At 38.5% G+C, this 14,230-nt stretch overlaps 1 protein-coding gene across 3 annotated transcripts; it reads left to right on the plus strand.

Moving 5' to 3' along the window:
* Nucleotides 1-11,053: 11,053 nt before the first annotated feature.
* LOC121775045 (mitochondrial thiamine diphosphate carrier 2-like) lies at nt 11,054-13,469 on the plus strand. Of its 3 annotated transcripts, none has more exons than XM_042171999.1 (7): nt 11,054-11,560; nt 11,802-11,938; nt 12,101-12,217; nt 12,350-12,468; nt 12,595-12,747; nt 12,850-12,993; nt 13,068-13,469. In XM_042171999.1, exons 2-7 carry the CDS (start codon nt 11,806-11,808, stop codon nt 13,275-13,277), a joined length of 876 nt encoding a protein of 291 aa, XP_042027933.1. In that variant the 5' UTR covers nt 11,054-11,560; nt 11,802-11,805; the 3' UTR covers nt 13,278-13,469. The 3 variants fall into 3 exon arrangements, with proteins under 3 accessions (XP_042027933.1, XP_042027932.1, XP_042027934.1); XM_042171998.1 differs by having other exon boundaries at nt 11,055-11,560; nt 11,822-11,938; nt 12,101-12,212; XM_042172000.1 differs by having other exon boundaries at nt 11,057-11,560; nt 12,101-12,212.
* Nucleotides 13,470-14,230: the final 761 nt, after the last annotated feature.

Consider the following 14,230-nt stretch of genomic DNA (forward strand, 5'->3'; position numbering starts at 1 on the left):
CGTACCCTTTTAACCAGGAGGAGATTAGAGCCTTGTTAAAGTATGCTGGGGCCCGTGGAGGACTCATTAAGGATTTCGCCGGAAGAGCCCAGATCCTGACGAAGCTTCCCCAGGATGACGTAAAGTTTAAATTTTCTGATGTCTGCAAGGCCACGTTCCCATTTCTGAAAGATCGATTGATGAGTTATTCTATAATACCCGGCCCTGACTGGAATCACTCCTTTGAGGTAATATGTGAGACTAGTAACTGTGCTTTGGGAGCAATATTAAGTCAGAAAATTCAGGGGAAAAGTTATGTTGTCCTCTATGCATCAAAAACCTTGGGTCAGACGCAAAGGAACTATGATGTGACCGAAAAAGAGATGCTATCAGTAGTCTTCGCATTTGAGAAGTTCAGACAGCACCTACGAGGTTCCAAAGTGATGGTGTATACAAACCATGCGGCCATCAAATACCTATCGTCGAAGAGGAGATCAAACCCGCATTTGATCAGATGGTTACTCCTTCTACAGGAGTTTGAGTGGGAAGCAGTTGATAGGAGAAGATGTGAAAACATAGAGGCGAGTCACCTACGCCAAATTCTGCAAAAAGAAAATACGGAAGCCATTCCAGACAAGTTCCCTGAAAGGCACATGCATCTGATCAAGTCGAAGTCTGAAGGACAGCGGATCTGCCAAGAAAGGAGGATTGATCAAAGCAAACAGAGAAGCTGGGAGCAACTTGCACCTAAAAGGGCAAAGTTCGCAGGAAGGACCAACAGTCTGGAGGAAAGCAAGTTACCCGGAAGGAACGGAATGGAGGCGTTTGTAGTGGACGACAATTCACTACCAATGCCTAGCTCACACCAGTAAACAGGTAGAAGGAGTGATCGGGTATTCATGGATAGTCTGCTTGATCAAGCGACAAATTCTAAATCTCTTAATCTGATCAAGTGACATTCCAAGGAGACTCGGTCAAATCCTTGTTAGTGTAAATAGTTTTTTTTAAGTGTGTCAAGTTTTTCTTAGTTAATAAAAAAATCGGAAGTGGAGGAAAGGAACTGATCAAGTGGAATTATGTAAGCTGTCATCGGGATTTAATGTTCCACGTGATCAGTGCAAATTGAATTTAATTGGTGGTGCAATGATTGAGTTGATAAGAGCGGGTGATGATAAGACGTGCGTAGTAATTAGAGAGGTGTCAAGCGGCGCCGACTGTTGAAATGAAAGGACGGCCTGGAGAGAGGAAGGAAGCGTATCGGAGAAGCTTTGCCATCTGGCATTCTGAAAAGGCGCGCTAGTACGCGAAAAGTCGCAGAGATCTCAATAGACAGGGATCTCAACAGTAGGAGTTTGAGTATAAAAGGAGGTTTTCCGAATCTCACTTTCTATCAACTGCCTTCAGAACCCTTGTGTTATCCTCATCTAATTCTCTCTAAATTCAAGTCACCAGCAAACATAATCAGAAAGAAATGCAGGGCAATCAACTCGAGACCTCCAATACCACCTCGTTTTCTTCAGAAGCCGGTCTCAACAGTAATAATCAGAGATCCTTTTCACCACCGAGTCAACCAATCACCAAAATACCATTATCGCCCCCTAGATTCATCGGCCCACTCCAATATATGGCCCTGGCTGACATAGGGCGTGTGGACTCTGTGCTCAAAAGTTTTCCGTCGGCACTGACCCCGTGGAGATTTACACTGCCCTAAAAGCTCACCTAATAATTTCTCGGTCTAAAGACCCTGCTCCGCCACCACCAATAGAAGGGCTGCCTCTTCCCAGTGACCTCCTTCTACGACGAAAGGAGGCAGAATTTAACCTCTCATCGACTATAGAGGAAGACTCCATCCCGAGAAGGACGCGCCACCAGACAATGAACCAGCTACTTCTTGAAGCTGAGGGTTCAAGGCAGCAAGCAAGACTGTGGAGAGCAACCAGGTGAGAGCAGAGGAAGAGAGCAGAGCAAGGGGGAAGAAAATATACTTCCTTCCCCTAGTACGGGCCACATTCTCCCCCCCTCCCCCGAAGGTATGAGGTGCAGAGCAACCAAGGTATGAGGCTTGCTAACGCTGCTAGCATGCTTCTCCCCCCCCCCCCGAAGGAAAAAAAGAATAAAAAAAATATACCAAGGAGGAGGTGCTCCGATAAACATGAAGCCTTAGAAGCAATAAGGAAGGCATGTGTAATGGAGGCGATAAGGAAGGCGCGCAACATTCCCCTGATTCAACAATCTGGAAGGCAGTAGTATCACCCTTAACCCTGTTTCTTTGTGTAAATTGTGTTTTTGACTCCGTTCTCACACTTAGTCCTGTGTCTGGACTAAGTGTGAGAAGTTTATGGAAGTTGCTCTCTGTTTTGCCTATATCTGTTTTATTTTTTGTGTGGTTATTAGCATGTTTTGATTGTTGGCACTGTCTCACACTTAGCCCAGTATCTGGTCTAAGTGTGAGAAGTTCCCTTGATTGTTGTTATGCCATCGCCTGTGCCTAACCATTCTTTCCACTGCATTCAGTCCCTCGAGGACGAGTTCATATGCAGTGGGGAGGGGGGACGGGTTAGTTACAATAAAATCATACATGCTAAAATTTTTCTCAAAAATAACAAATTCCAGGTAGTAATAAATAGGCAATATGCATGAAATTGGATAAATGGAAGACTTTATTACTTTTTGGGAGAGTTAGAAAAAGGATTCAGTATGCTCATATGTAAAACTTGATTGCAAAAACTTAATCAATTTGAATGATGCAAGTATGATGGAAACGCTCAATTTCTAAACCAACTGTGAAGTCTCTCTATATGTGAGTTATAAGCCAAAAGTAGAACACTTTCTACTATTTTTACAAAAGAAAAAAAATTACGAGAGGCTGACTTTTAATATTCAGATGAGAATTGCACAAGTAGTAATGACTAAAGGCATTAGGACTTAACCATTTGAGCCGTGTTCTTCTTTCATTCCACAAACCCGCCTCATTAGTCAAGGCACCCCCTAGTAGCCAATTCGAGCCCATACACTCTTTCCCTTTCTTTGAAGCCTTAAAACCAAATTCAAAGTTTCATATCACATGAGGAAAGATGGTCAAAGAAATGAAGTTTGTCAAGGGAAACAAAAGAGGGATAGCAATAAGAATGGTCGTAATAAAGGGTAGCCGGGTTGATCAAGTTAGACAATCAGGTTGATCATATGAAAAGAATGAAAATGTTTGAAAAAAAAAGGAGAAAGGGCAGGAAATAGTTGTAACCTGACCCAGGAAATCAAAAGTAAAATAATAATAAGCCGAAGGTTATAAGGCTAAAGGTCGAAATCTGACCAAGAGGGAGCACCAAGAAATAAATATCCCAATTCTAATCCAGCGAGTTTAGTCAAATCTTTGGCCTTTCGACTCATGTGATTTTTCTTTAAAAATTTTATATTTAAACTTAGAACCCCTAGGACCCTAACCTAACACGTTACTACCCTTGAGCCTCGTTACAACCCAAAACAAAGACCTTAAGGAACTATCTTGTGTAGTCCGATTCAAAGTATTAAATTTGAGGCAACATCTCTGGTGAGAATGGAGTGACTGAGTGAATCCAACAGTGGTTTTTAATTGAGCAATCTTGACAAGCTGACACCTTGATCAAGCAAAGGCGAAAGAGAAGGAACACAATCTACTGACAAATGGATTGACCTCGACCTCGGGTATGATTGTTGGAAAATTATTCGGTCTAATGCATACATGTGAATACGTGTTTTATCTTAAAGTTTTGTTTTTCTTTTCGTTTTCCTTTACTAGTGAAATAAGTAAACCATGCCTGAAATCTGTCTTATCTTTTTCATTTATTTTTCTTTATACTTGAGGACAAGTATGTTTTAAGTGTGAGCAGTTTGATAAGGCTCATTTCATGCATCGGTTTAAGGGTGAAATACATGTTACTTGATCGGTTTATCGCGCAAAACAAGTGTTAAATGTGCAGAAATACCACTTAACCACCAAGGCAGCATGGCCGAACTGATCAAGCAAGTACAAAAGGCGATAAAAGGCCAAGAATCGGGGGGAGTTGAACAAGGAGGAGCGATCAAGCAGTTAGGTGGGGACCGCTGGCTTCTAGAAGAAGAACACGTGAGGAAATGAGCTGGATATAGTGCACCATTCTGTTATCAAGGACGACGTTCTTGAAGGGGACACGTGCTGGAATATGAGACGCAAGGACGGAGCTGAGTCACGAATCTGTTACCAAAAAGCGTCGTCATTCTAGAAGAACAGCACGTAGCAATCAATGAGTCGCTCACTCTCAGAATGAGCGAATATTCCCTGTCAGGATCGTTATCCAGCTGGCGGCCGAATCGAGCTTATAAATAGAGGGTGTGCCACCACAAGAAGGCATCTGAGACTTTACTTTCCTTCTAGTTTAGCTTAGCTTAGTTATTTAGCGTATTTCAGCTCTCTAGCTTAGTTTAGTTCAGCTCTCTAGCTTAGTTTAGTTCAGTTCTCTAGCTTAGTTAGATAACTTAGTTTAAAGGGAGACCGAAAGGGAGCAATGCAGAATACTCATTTCTGTTAGCGTTATCTTATGTTTCCCGCTGAGATTCTTCTCAGTTTTTACCGCTTTCTTAGATTCCAAAGTGTTAGCTTAGTTTAAATTTCACGTTGTACTCAGCTTTTAGTTTAATCAAAGTTATTTTCGCTTTTAATCCGCGCATTTACTTTTCTGTTATTACCTGCAATTTATTTGATCCAGTAGTTAAATTTCCATTGATCAAGCTAGCTAGTTTAATTCTGTCTAGATTAAAACCAGTAGTTAAAAACTCCCAAGTTAAAGCGTGGCAGCAGCCAACCCCCCCTGTTCACTACTCACACACTCGACACACCAACTTCTCTGTGGGATCGACCCCGAACTTGCCGCTTTACTGTTAAATTTGTGCAAAATTGGGAGTTATAAATTACTTTGGCAAGGCGGAAAGGGCGAGAGCTAGATTGCATTGATTAAGTGGCAACGACATTTGCTAACTGATCCAATCGGTTCGGTAGGGACTAATGACACAATTCATTTTTTTATTTATTATTTATGGAATGAATTCCAACCGGTAGTGTTTACTTGAATAATAATTTTTTTTTCCTAACACCTCTTGGGAATTCTATCAAATCTGACTCTCTCGGGACATGATTAATTGTAATAACAATCCTAGCACCACCAAACATTAGTCACTAGTATCTAACATATAAGGATGTTTGGGTCATGAAAAACCCGCACCTTTTAATAAGAGAAAGTAGTGCATAATTAAGATCACATGCCCAATATTATATACTCCCTCCGTCCGTGAAATATTATCCACTTTTGTCATTTCGGTCCATCCGCGAAATGTTGTCCACTTTGTTTTCTCCATTTTGGTAAATGGAGCACACTTCCACTAACTCATTACACTCACATTCTATTACTCCATCCGTTCTATGTTAATTAAGTCATTTTTATATTTTGGCAAGTTCCAACATAACTAAGTCATTTCTATTTTTGGGAAAATATAATCCCCCCCACTTACTTTATCCTCTCTTACTCTATTCACCATTCACTTAACACATTATTCTTAAACTCCGTGGCGAAAAGAAATGCAGGAACGGAGGGAGTATAAAAATTTATATAAAAATGTGGAACCCGCATTCTACTAAATATTTTCCACTCACTTTTCTTCTAATTTATTAAAACCCGAGCCGAGTCGAATGTGCACAGATGGATAGAGTACAAAGATTAAGAAATAACAATCACTGATATCTCATCTTTTAGTAAATAGCGAGGAAAGACGTGTCTGGCTGCAGATCTATCATGTACCACACAAGTGTCGTTAGTTTACTTAGGTAAGAAAACTTTTGGACTGACACTACATTCATTACCGATAGGTAGCCAAAACGTATCTAGATTGTGAAATTCAGTTTTACTTTTGCAAGGTACCGACTGAGTCACCATAGGTGTATACTATACCAGACCTAGCTCAAGTAATGAGTGTTGTGAGCAGGTATATGAGTGATACAGGCAGAAGTCACTGGGGCAGTGAAGTGGGTATTGAGATATGCCAAAGAATCGCAAGGTGTTGGGATCATGTAAGGAGGAGTTGAAGATACATGAACTAATGTTTTAGTGGGGTACATGAACTAATGTTTGAGCGTTGTTGTATGATCTTGATAGGGAGGTGAAAAATGATTTGCTTTGTTCTCCATGGATGTAGATCACATTGATCGAACCACGTAATGTTAGAAATAATGGGATAAAATTTTCAAGCCGTGTACATGTGGTACTCTAACTATTACAATCGAAAGGAAAATGACAACAAAAAGTGGAATGAAAATTACAACGAAAAAAAAAAACAAACCAACAATAAGTCGAGTCGAGGAAGTCTTGTTTCCGCAAGACAAATTGCGCTCCGACTTATGCTCACGGAATGGCGTATTGTCCCCAAAGATGAAACGACTTCCTCCTAGCGTGTAGAAGAACCTCAAACCCGCTAGGCACCAACAAACTTGACGGAGTTCCGAAAATCGAGCTCGACAATGCTCCTAGAATACACACTATAATGTAGAGAGCTAGAGAGAGTAGAGAGAAGATTGTTGTTGGTGTGTTCTCCTCTCCCAAACTCCACCTATTTATAGGATAAGGGAGGCCACCTCAAAGGTCTTAGTATTAAGGAACGCCATAAACCAAAAGGAGGTTACATGGGCCCTATAGGACTAGGAAACGATAGGTACTACTATGAAGTGCATGGACAATAAAGATGCAATGGACTATTTTAGGGTCAATAGCAACTTACTTTGGAGGTGTCACTTCTACCTTCGCTAAACACCCCACACTTTGAGGTATGAATACGAAGGTTTCTTCCCTTTCCACAGTTCAAAAGGGGTCACATCCTTATTTTTAAGTGGAATCTTATTCAGGATATAATTTTCTGTTAACACAGCCTCCCTCCACATGTTTTGGGGTAAATCTGAATTAATCAACAGAGCATTCATCATCACTTTTATTGTTCGATTTTTGCCTTCAGCAACATCATTCGATTGAGGAGAATATGGAGTTGTGGTTTGATGAATTATATCACTTGTGTCACACCTTTACCCCTCTAACGTATATTCTTATAGTAAATAAAAAAAATTTAAAACTTTTAGCCCACATGTCACATAAAACACTAATATCAGATAGATTAAAAAAAACCAATATTCATCTATATTTCCTGAAAAATACTGGTGATTTATATGAGCCACAACTCAGTGTATAAATTTCACATTTAATTCACATTATAATTATCAAACAAATTCTCTTAGCAACACATATAACCATAAACATTAAATATCATAAACAATTTCACATCTATATGCATATGTCTCTATGTCCAGCTTATTATTCTGTGACAAATCAAGTCTGTTATCTACCCAGGATTTCCAATATGCCAATATGATTGACCCGTAGGTCCCACTGAGATTTGACCCGTAGGTCCCAATATGATTGACCCGAAGGTCCCACTGTGATTTGACCCGTAGGTCCCAATATGATTGACCCGAAGGTCCCAATATGATTGACCCGAAGGTCCCAATATGATTTGACCCGTATGTCCCAATATGATTGACCTGAAGGTCCCAATATATCCACTGTGATTTCAGATCTAGGGAAAGATTGTCACAGATCCTCTTTAATTCAATGATTCAAAAAATCCAAAATCATGTGTGAACATGCCCATTGCATCAATTACATATTTCTCTCATATTCCATCAATTAATTCCTTTACAATATGTAAAACATATCCAATGCACTAGTCAGATATTCTTATCACATTTCACAAAATAATTCCAAATATCACATAACTAAATTAGGTTCACATCATACAATCTAAATATTCACTCCAATCTTACATATAACAATGAACTGCGAAACAATAACATATGTAAAAATTATTACAATTAATAATGTGATATTGTGATTTATACTCACCTTATTACAAATAATGTAACTGATCTCCTAATTCTACTTTTTGAACTTACAATTCTCAATCATGTAATTCTGCTTTGCATCTCTCAGTGTTCTTCACTAACTTCACTAAAACTTTTCTATTTCAGTTCTGCTAAAATACCCACTTCTAATAGCTTTAGCATCATGCATTTTTTACAAAAAATATGAAAGCTTCCTCCTTCGGCAAAATCCTACCAAAGTTAAATTTTCTATTCGTGATACTATGACTATACACATTGTCTAACTAAATAACACGTACAATAAACGAAGCTTACTCACAATTTAACCTTTGCTAGTTGCTACACACCATATACGAAGCGAACGTAAATATCCTCCAAGTAAAATGTTGTAGACCTCAAAGATGTACACGTGTATGTATGCATATATATATATATATGCTATAATCTATTATGTATTTTATTATTTTTGTTAGCTACTTATATTTTAATGCTTTGAAATCTTATTTGCATGGTTAAGTGTATGCATAAATATAAATGTAGGCACACAAGTACTATATTGTAGCTATACATATTCAAATTTGGACATTTCTAGACTTAAAGTACCTTTTTTTTACAGTACTACCTGTAATATCAATGATAACATATTGGCAATAAAATAGTGTATGTTTTAGGTTATGGATATTACAACTTGCAACGCATAATTCTGCAAACGGTGTTACATACTCACCACCTCTATCACTTCGAACACACTTAATTCGACAATTAAGTTTATTTTTGGCTTAATCTTTGAAGTCTTTAAATGCTTCAATTATCTCATCTTTACTTCTTAATAAACAAAGGTAACATTACATTGTGCAATCATCTACAAACGTGATGAAATAGTTTTTACCACCTCTTATTTGCACAAATTTCAAATCGCATATGTCTATATGGATCAAATCAAGAGGTTTCGTGCTTCGCTCTACCGAATGGGACGGCAGCTTCGCCATTTTGGTTTCAACACACACTTCACATCTTTCTTGTGAGTTAAACTTATCTACTTTTAGTACATTATGATTTACTAATCCTTTTATAGCATTTAGATTTACATGTTTCAATCTATTATGTGGCCTTCACCTATGAACTTTCAATATTTGGTCAATATAATCTTTTCACACTCAAATTCTAGTAAAAATCCATTATTTATTAGAAGTGAGCCTGACATCAAATTATTTCGGATGTCTGGGACATGCAGCACATCCTTAAGGGTAAGAACCTCTCCAGATCCTAATTTTAGGAACACGTTACCCACACCAACCACCTTTGAAGAGGCTTGGTTTCTCATGCGTACTTTTCTACCTTCAACAGATTTGTAAGTTAAAAAATGCTTTTCTCGGAGCACACATGCCATGTGGCACCCGTGTCAACAAACCATTCATTTGGATTATTACCATGGTTCACGTCGGAGACCATTGCAACCATCTCATGATTTTTGTTGCTTATAACAACACGTTCAAATAATTTGCACAATATTATCTCCATCAATAAGTACACAATTATATTGAACCATATGTACATTGGTATATTCAACAACCCATGCATACCAATTACTACTACCAGGTCTAAGTTGGTCTTGTTTGTCAAATGACAAACGATAAACACAATTCTCAAGATAATAGATCTCAAGAAATTAACCATTTCGTAGCCCATGAACATTGCGACTGTTTGTTGCTTCGTTCCAACATTGGAGCTCATGTTTCCTACAACTTCGATTGGCATAATCCTGTCTTAGAAGAGTACACTAATTTATCTGCGTTAGAAATAATGGGATAAAATTCCCAAGCCGTGTACAGGCGGTACTCTAATTAATACAATCGAAAAGAAATGACAACAAAAAGTGGAATGGAAATTACAACGGAAATAATAAAACAAACCAACAATAAGTCGAGTTGAGGAAAGTCTTCTTTCCGCAAGACAAATTATGTCCCGGTTAGTGCTCACAGAATGGCGTATTGTCCCCAAAGATAAAATGACTTCCTCCTAGTGTGTAGAAGCACCTCAAACCCGCTAGACACCAGCGAACTTGATAGAGTTCTGAGAATCGAGCTAGACAATGCTCCTAGAATACACACTATGATGTAGAGAGCTAGAGGGAGTAGAGAGAAGATTGTTGTTGGTGTGTTTTCCTCTCCCAAACTCCACCTATTTATAGGATAGGGGAGCCACCTCAAAGGTCTTAGCATTAAGGAACACCATAAATCAAAAGGAGGTTACACTGCATGAAAGGCCAAAGGACTTGAAAGTGAAGCTTTTCATATTATCACACGTTTTCAACACTTAATTCTTCGGCTTGGTTTACATTTTTTGCTTGTTGTTTGATTGTTCGAATTCAATTCCTAACAATGAGTTCGGTGTTTTATTGAATACAAGCAATCGTTTGACTCGAAACTTGTTTTTTCAGTAGGCCTTCATTTGATGTTTTCTTAACGAATTTGTCTGCATTTTGTTTATTTCATGACTTTGTTGCCTGTCTTGTTCTTTTTTCTTAAAAAGTCTCTGTTTTTGTGTGCTATTTTCGCTTACTAATTGAGCAGGAGGTCTGTTGTAACCATGCTCATGTTGGGTTTCAAGTTGATGGTAGACTTGGCTTTTCTTTAGAAGAAAATAATGTTAACTTGAATTTAAGATATTTCCTTCATTGAGTTACAGTTGGATGATTTTTTTACTAGTAATTCAAATTCAAAGGAAACTGGAAGTGGTGTGTAATATAATTTTCAAGTAAGGAGCAATTTCATCAACTAAAGTACTAAACCCCAAGAGTAAATCAAACAATTGTTAGCCTGCAATCAATGGGGCCCATGTATAATCAAACACAAAACAAATCTAACGTCAAAGTCCACTTTCAAGAAAAATAATTTAGGAGCTAAAAAAACACTAAAATACACCAAATAAGTATAGATTTTAGTCCTAAATAAATTATGTTGATCCAATAATGTAATTCATTAATCAGGTAAATGTGATTAACTATTAATTTTTTTACATGATTAAATATAGAGCGAAATATAGCTAAATTAAAAATAATTTATTAGCAAATGTGGACTACTACAATAAAATGAAAAAAGTTCTCTCTCATCTCACATTAAATTGTAGGTGGTGGACCGATATTCCCTTTTTCGGTAGCCATAATTAATATGACGGCATTTCCATCAATGAAACTAGGCTTAATATATTTTGTCTCAACCAAGCAATGATTTGAATGTTTCTCTACAATTCCACCAAACGCATCACCTCTCATTAGTGATTATGAGCTCAATCGCAATCTGTTTCCTTCTATTTGCATGTCGTTGCTCATGATTTCTGTCAGTTTTTCTTACCATTGGTTTGTTTTTTGTATGAATTGTAATTAAAGTTACTTTCTTTTTCACAAATTGGAATTGTATGTGCTCTTCCTCAGACCCTTTTGAATTTTCGCTTACTTTTTTATGAGCCCATTTGAAATTTACTGCAAAAGGTTGCAACTTTATCTTGGTTATACGATTATTTGGTGTGTGGGGAATGGAAGAGGCAGGGCAGATAAAGAGGACCTTGATTGATGCCACCGCCGGTGCAATTTCTGGTGCTGTTTCAAGAACTGTGACATCACCTCTTGACGTCATCAAGATTAGGTTTCAGGTACAGAGGCTTTTAGTGATTTGATTTGCCTTCATTTTGTAGGAATTGATGATATGTTGTTGGATACCTATTTTGATGGAATAGCATAGGAATTGTTATGGTTTACTGTATTTTGCTGGTCATGTTTAGGATCATACTCCTATTATATGTGATGTGATTCAATTCTTGAAAATTAAGATGAAGAACACAGGAATTATTTGCATTACTATAAACTCATAGATGAAGGTTGTTAAATTTACAGGATAATGTTACCATATACAGGTTCAGCTGGAACCAACTACACAGTGGGTTTTGGCTCGCAGAGATGTTTATGGTCCGTCAAAGTATACCGGTATGCTGCAAGCAACAAAAGACATCTTTCGGGAAGAAGGATTTTTGGTATTGCATCGCCTTTATTGACATTCTTCATCTAGTTTCCTTTATAGCTAGAAGAGCAATCTTGACTTTAAAATTAAGTCGTATAGTTTCCTGGTGACTACATCGTTTTTCACTTTGGTGGCCTGTGTTCTCGATCTTCTTGATTTCATTACTCCTTAATAGGGGTTCTGGAGGGGCAACGTTCCAGCACTTCTTATGGTTATGCCGTATACTGCAATACAGTTCGCAGTTATGCAAAAGTTAAAGGCAATAGTTTCTGGCTCTTCCAACACAGGTTTGGTAATATACAATCTTATTCCCTTGTCAATTCTTGCTTTTTCGTCGTATCATTTGAACTTGAAATGAGAAAAACAACTTTGCTCTTTAAGAATTGAAATCTCTGTATACCATTCTGTAATCTCCTTGCTGCAGAAAACCATCTGAGGATAAGTCCGTACATTAGTGGATCAGTGTCTGGATGTGCTGCCACTATCGGTTCGTACCCGTTTGATCTTCTTAGGACAATCTTGGCATCACAGGGGGAGCCGAAGGTGTTGATCCTGCACGTGCTCCACAAGTAGCATTGTCGTTTTACATCATTATTTTTATGCATGTATTGAAAGCATAGTAGAGGACAATTTTGTCAAAAAATTAAAAGCTGATGTTCCCACAATCAGGTATATCCAAACATGAGGGCTGCACTTTTCAATATACTCGAAACTCGTGGGCTTCGCGGTCTGTACGCTGGATTGGCACCCACACTTGTTGAAATCGTCCCTTATGCCGGCTTGCAGTTTGGAACCTACGACACATTCAGGCACTGGACTATGGTCTCTCTCTCTCCCTATTCATGTGAAGCTCGCTTGCTAACTGTGGTCGCCATGATTTACATGTAATATAGTAATGCTTGGTGTGGTAACTTGTTCTTCTAGGCTTGGAATCAGAACCGATCACGATACCCGGGACTAGACAATGGTGTTCTCACGGATGTCGAGGTTTCCCTCTGTGGTTTAGCTGCAGGAATATGCGCTAAAGCCGTCTGCCATCCCCTTGATGTGGTGAAGAAGAGATTTCAGGTATAAAACCGTTTTCAACATTTGAAATCTCAATCTTTCACAGTTGATACTGTCTTACGAATCTTGACTCGTAGGTCCAGGGCCTGCAGAGGGATCGGAGATACGGAGCTCGAGTTGGGCCCCGTGCATACCAGAACATCCACGATGCCATCGTCCAGATCCTACGCTCAGAGGGATCAGCCGGGCTGTACAAGGGCATTGTCCCGTCAGTCGTCAAAGCTGCACCGGCTACTGCTGTCACGTTTGTGGCCTTTGAGTACGCATCAAAATGGTTGAGGAGTTGAAGTCCACACTTATATTAATTCTTCGTCTCAACGACTCTTATTACATTGAATTGTGTATACCCATCTATATCGGGAATATCTACTCTTAGGCATAGTAGCGAGAAAGAAAAGTTTAGGCTCCAAGGAAACATTCTGTAATTCAATTACATCCTTTTTGCCTTTATTAATTGTTTCAAAGAATAGTTGATACAATGTGCAATTCTCACCTTTAGAAGATCTATGCCTCATACTAAAATGATAATCAAAACTTCAACAATAAAGCTCTTAGAAGAATAAAAAAAAAGGTGATCATTCTTGATCATTTTTAATTTTAGGGTCTTCCTCTGGAGGAAGAGATACAAACTGGAGGATATTTTGAACCTGTGCAACATCGATCCGGAACCGTTTGGCAATTTGGCCAACATCCATGGGGCCATCGTGTTCATCCGACTTGCCCTGGTGCAAGAGAATGATTTGGCGCAGCTGTGCTATCTTCAGTGTTCCAGGCAGCGCAGACCGATCCTCGTACCTGCCAGATTCGGGTTTTGTATTCCGTAGTTTCGGCAAAGGCCTTTTGTAACTCTCCACCACAGAGGCCTGTCGAAACAGCCCGGAAACAGGGCAATGTTAGATTTCACATAAATATATCAAGTCATCGGTTGTATTAGTAATGAACGATGGTCAAAGTAAAATGAATTTAATAAGAGCAAATTGGTGTATTTGCTATAAACAGTAGATCTTGAAGAGTAATTTAACACCACTCAACACATGCTATAGTTTGAGAAGACGAAGATTTTATTACACAATTAAAAGCTACGTATGCAAGTTTCCGAAGATTTTAAATTGTTGTTCTAGCATTCGATCTGAGTTTAACAAAAAATATTACTAATGTGATGAATAAGTAAGAGTGTGTATAACGAGTTCGGATCCTTACCTCGCCCATCTCAAGCTTCCCTCCAGGCTTTGCTTGAATT

Source organism: Salvia splendens, chromosome 17, assembly GCF_004379255.2.
Source record: "Salvia splendens isolate huo1 chromosome 17, SspV2, whole genome shotgun sequence".
In the NCBI taxonomy this organism is placed as follows: domain Eukaryota; kingdom Viridiplantae; phylum Streptophyta; class Magnoliopsida; order Lamiales; family Lamiaceae; genus Salvia; species Salvia splendens.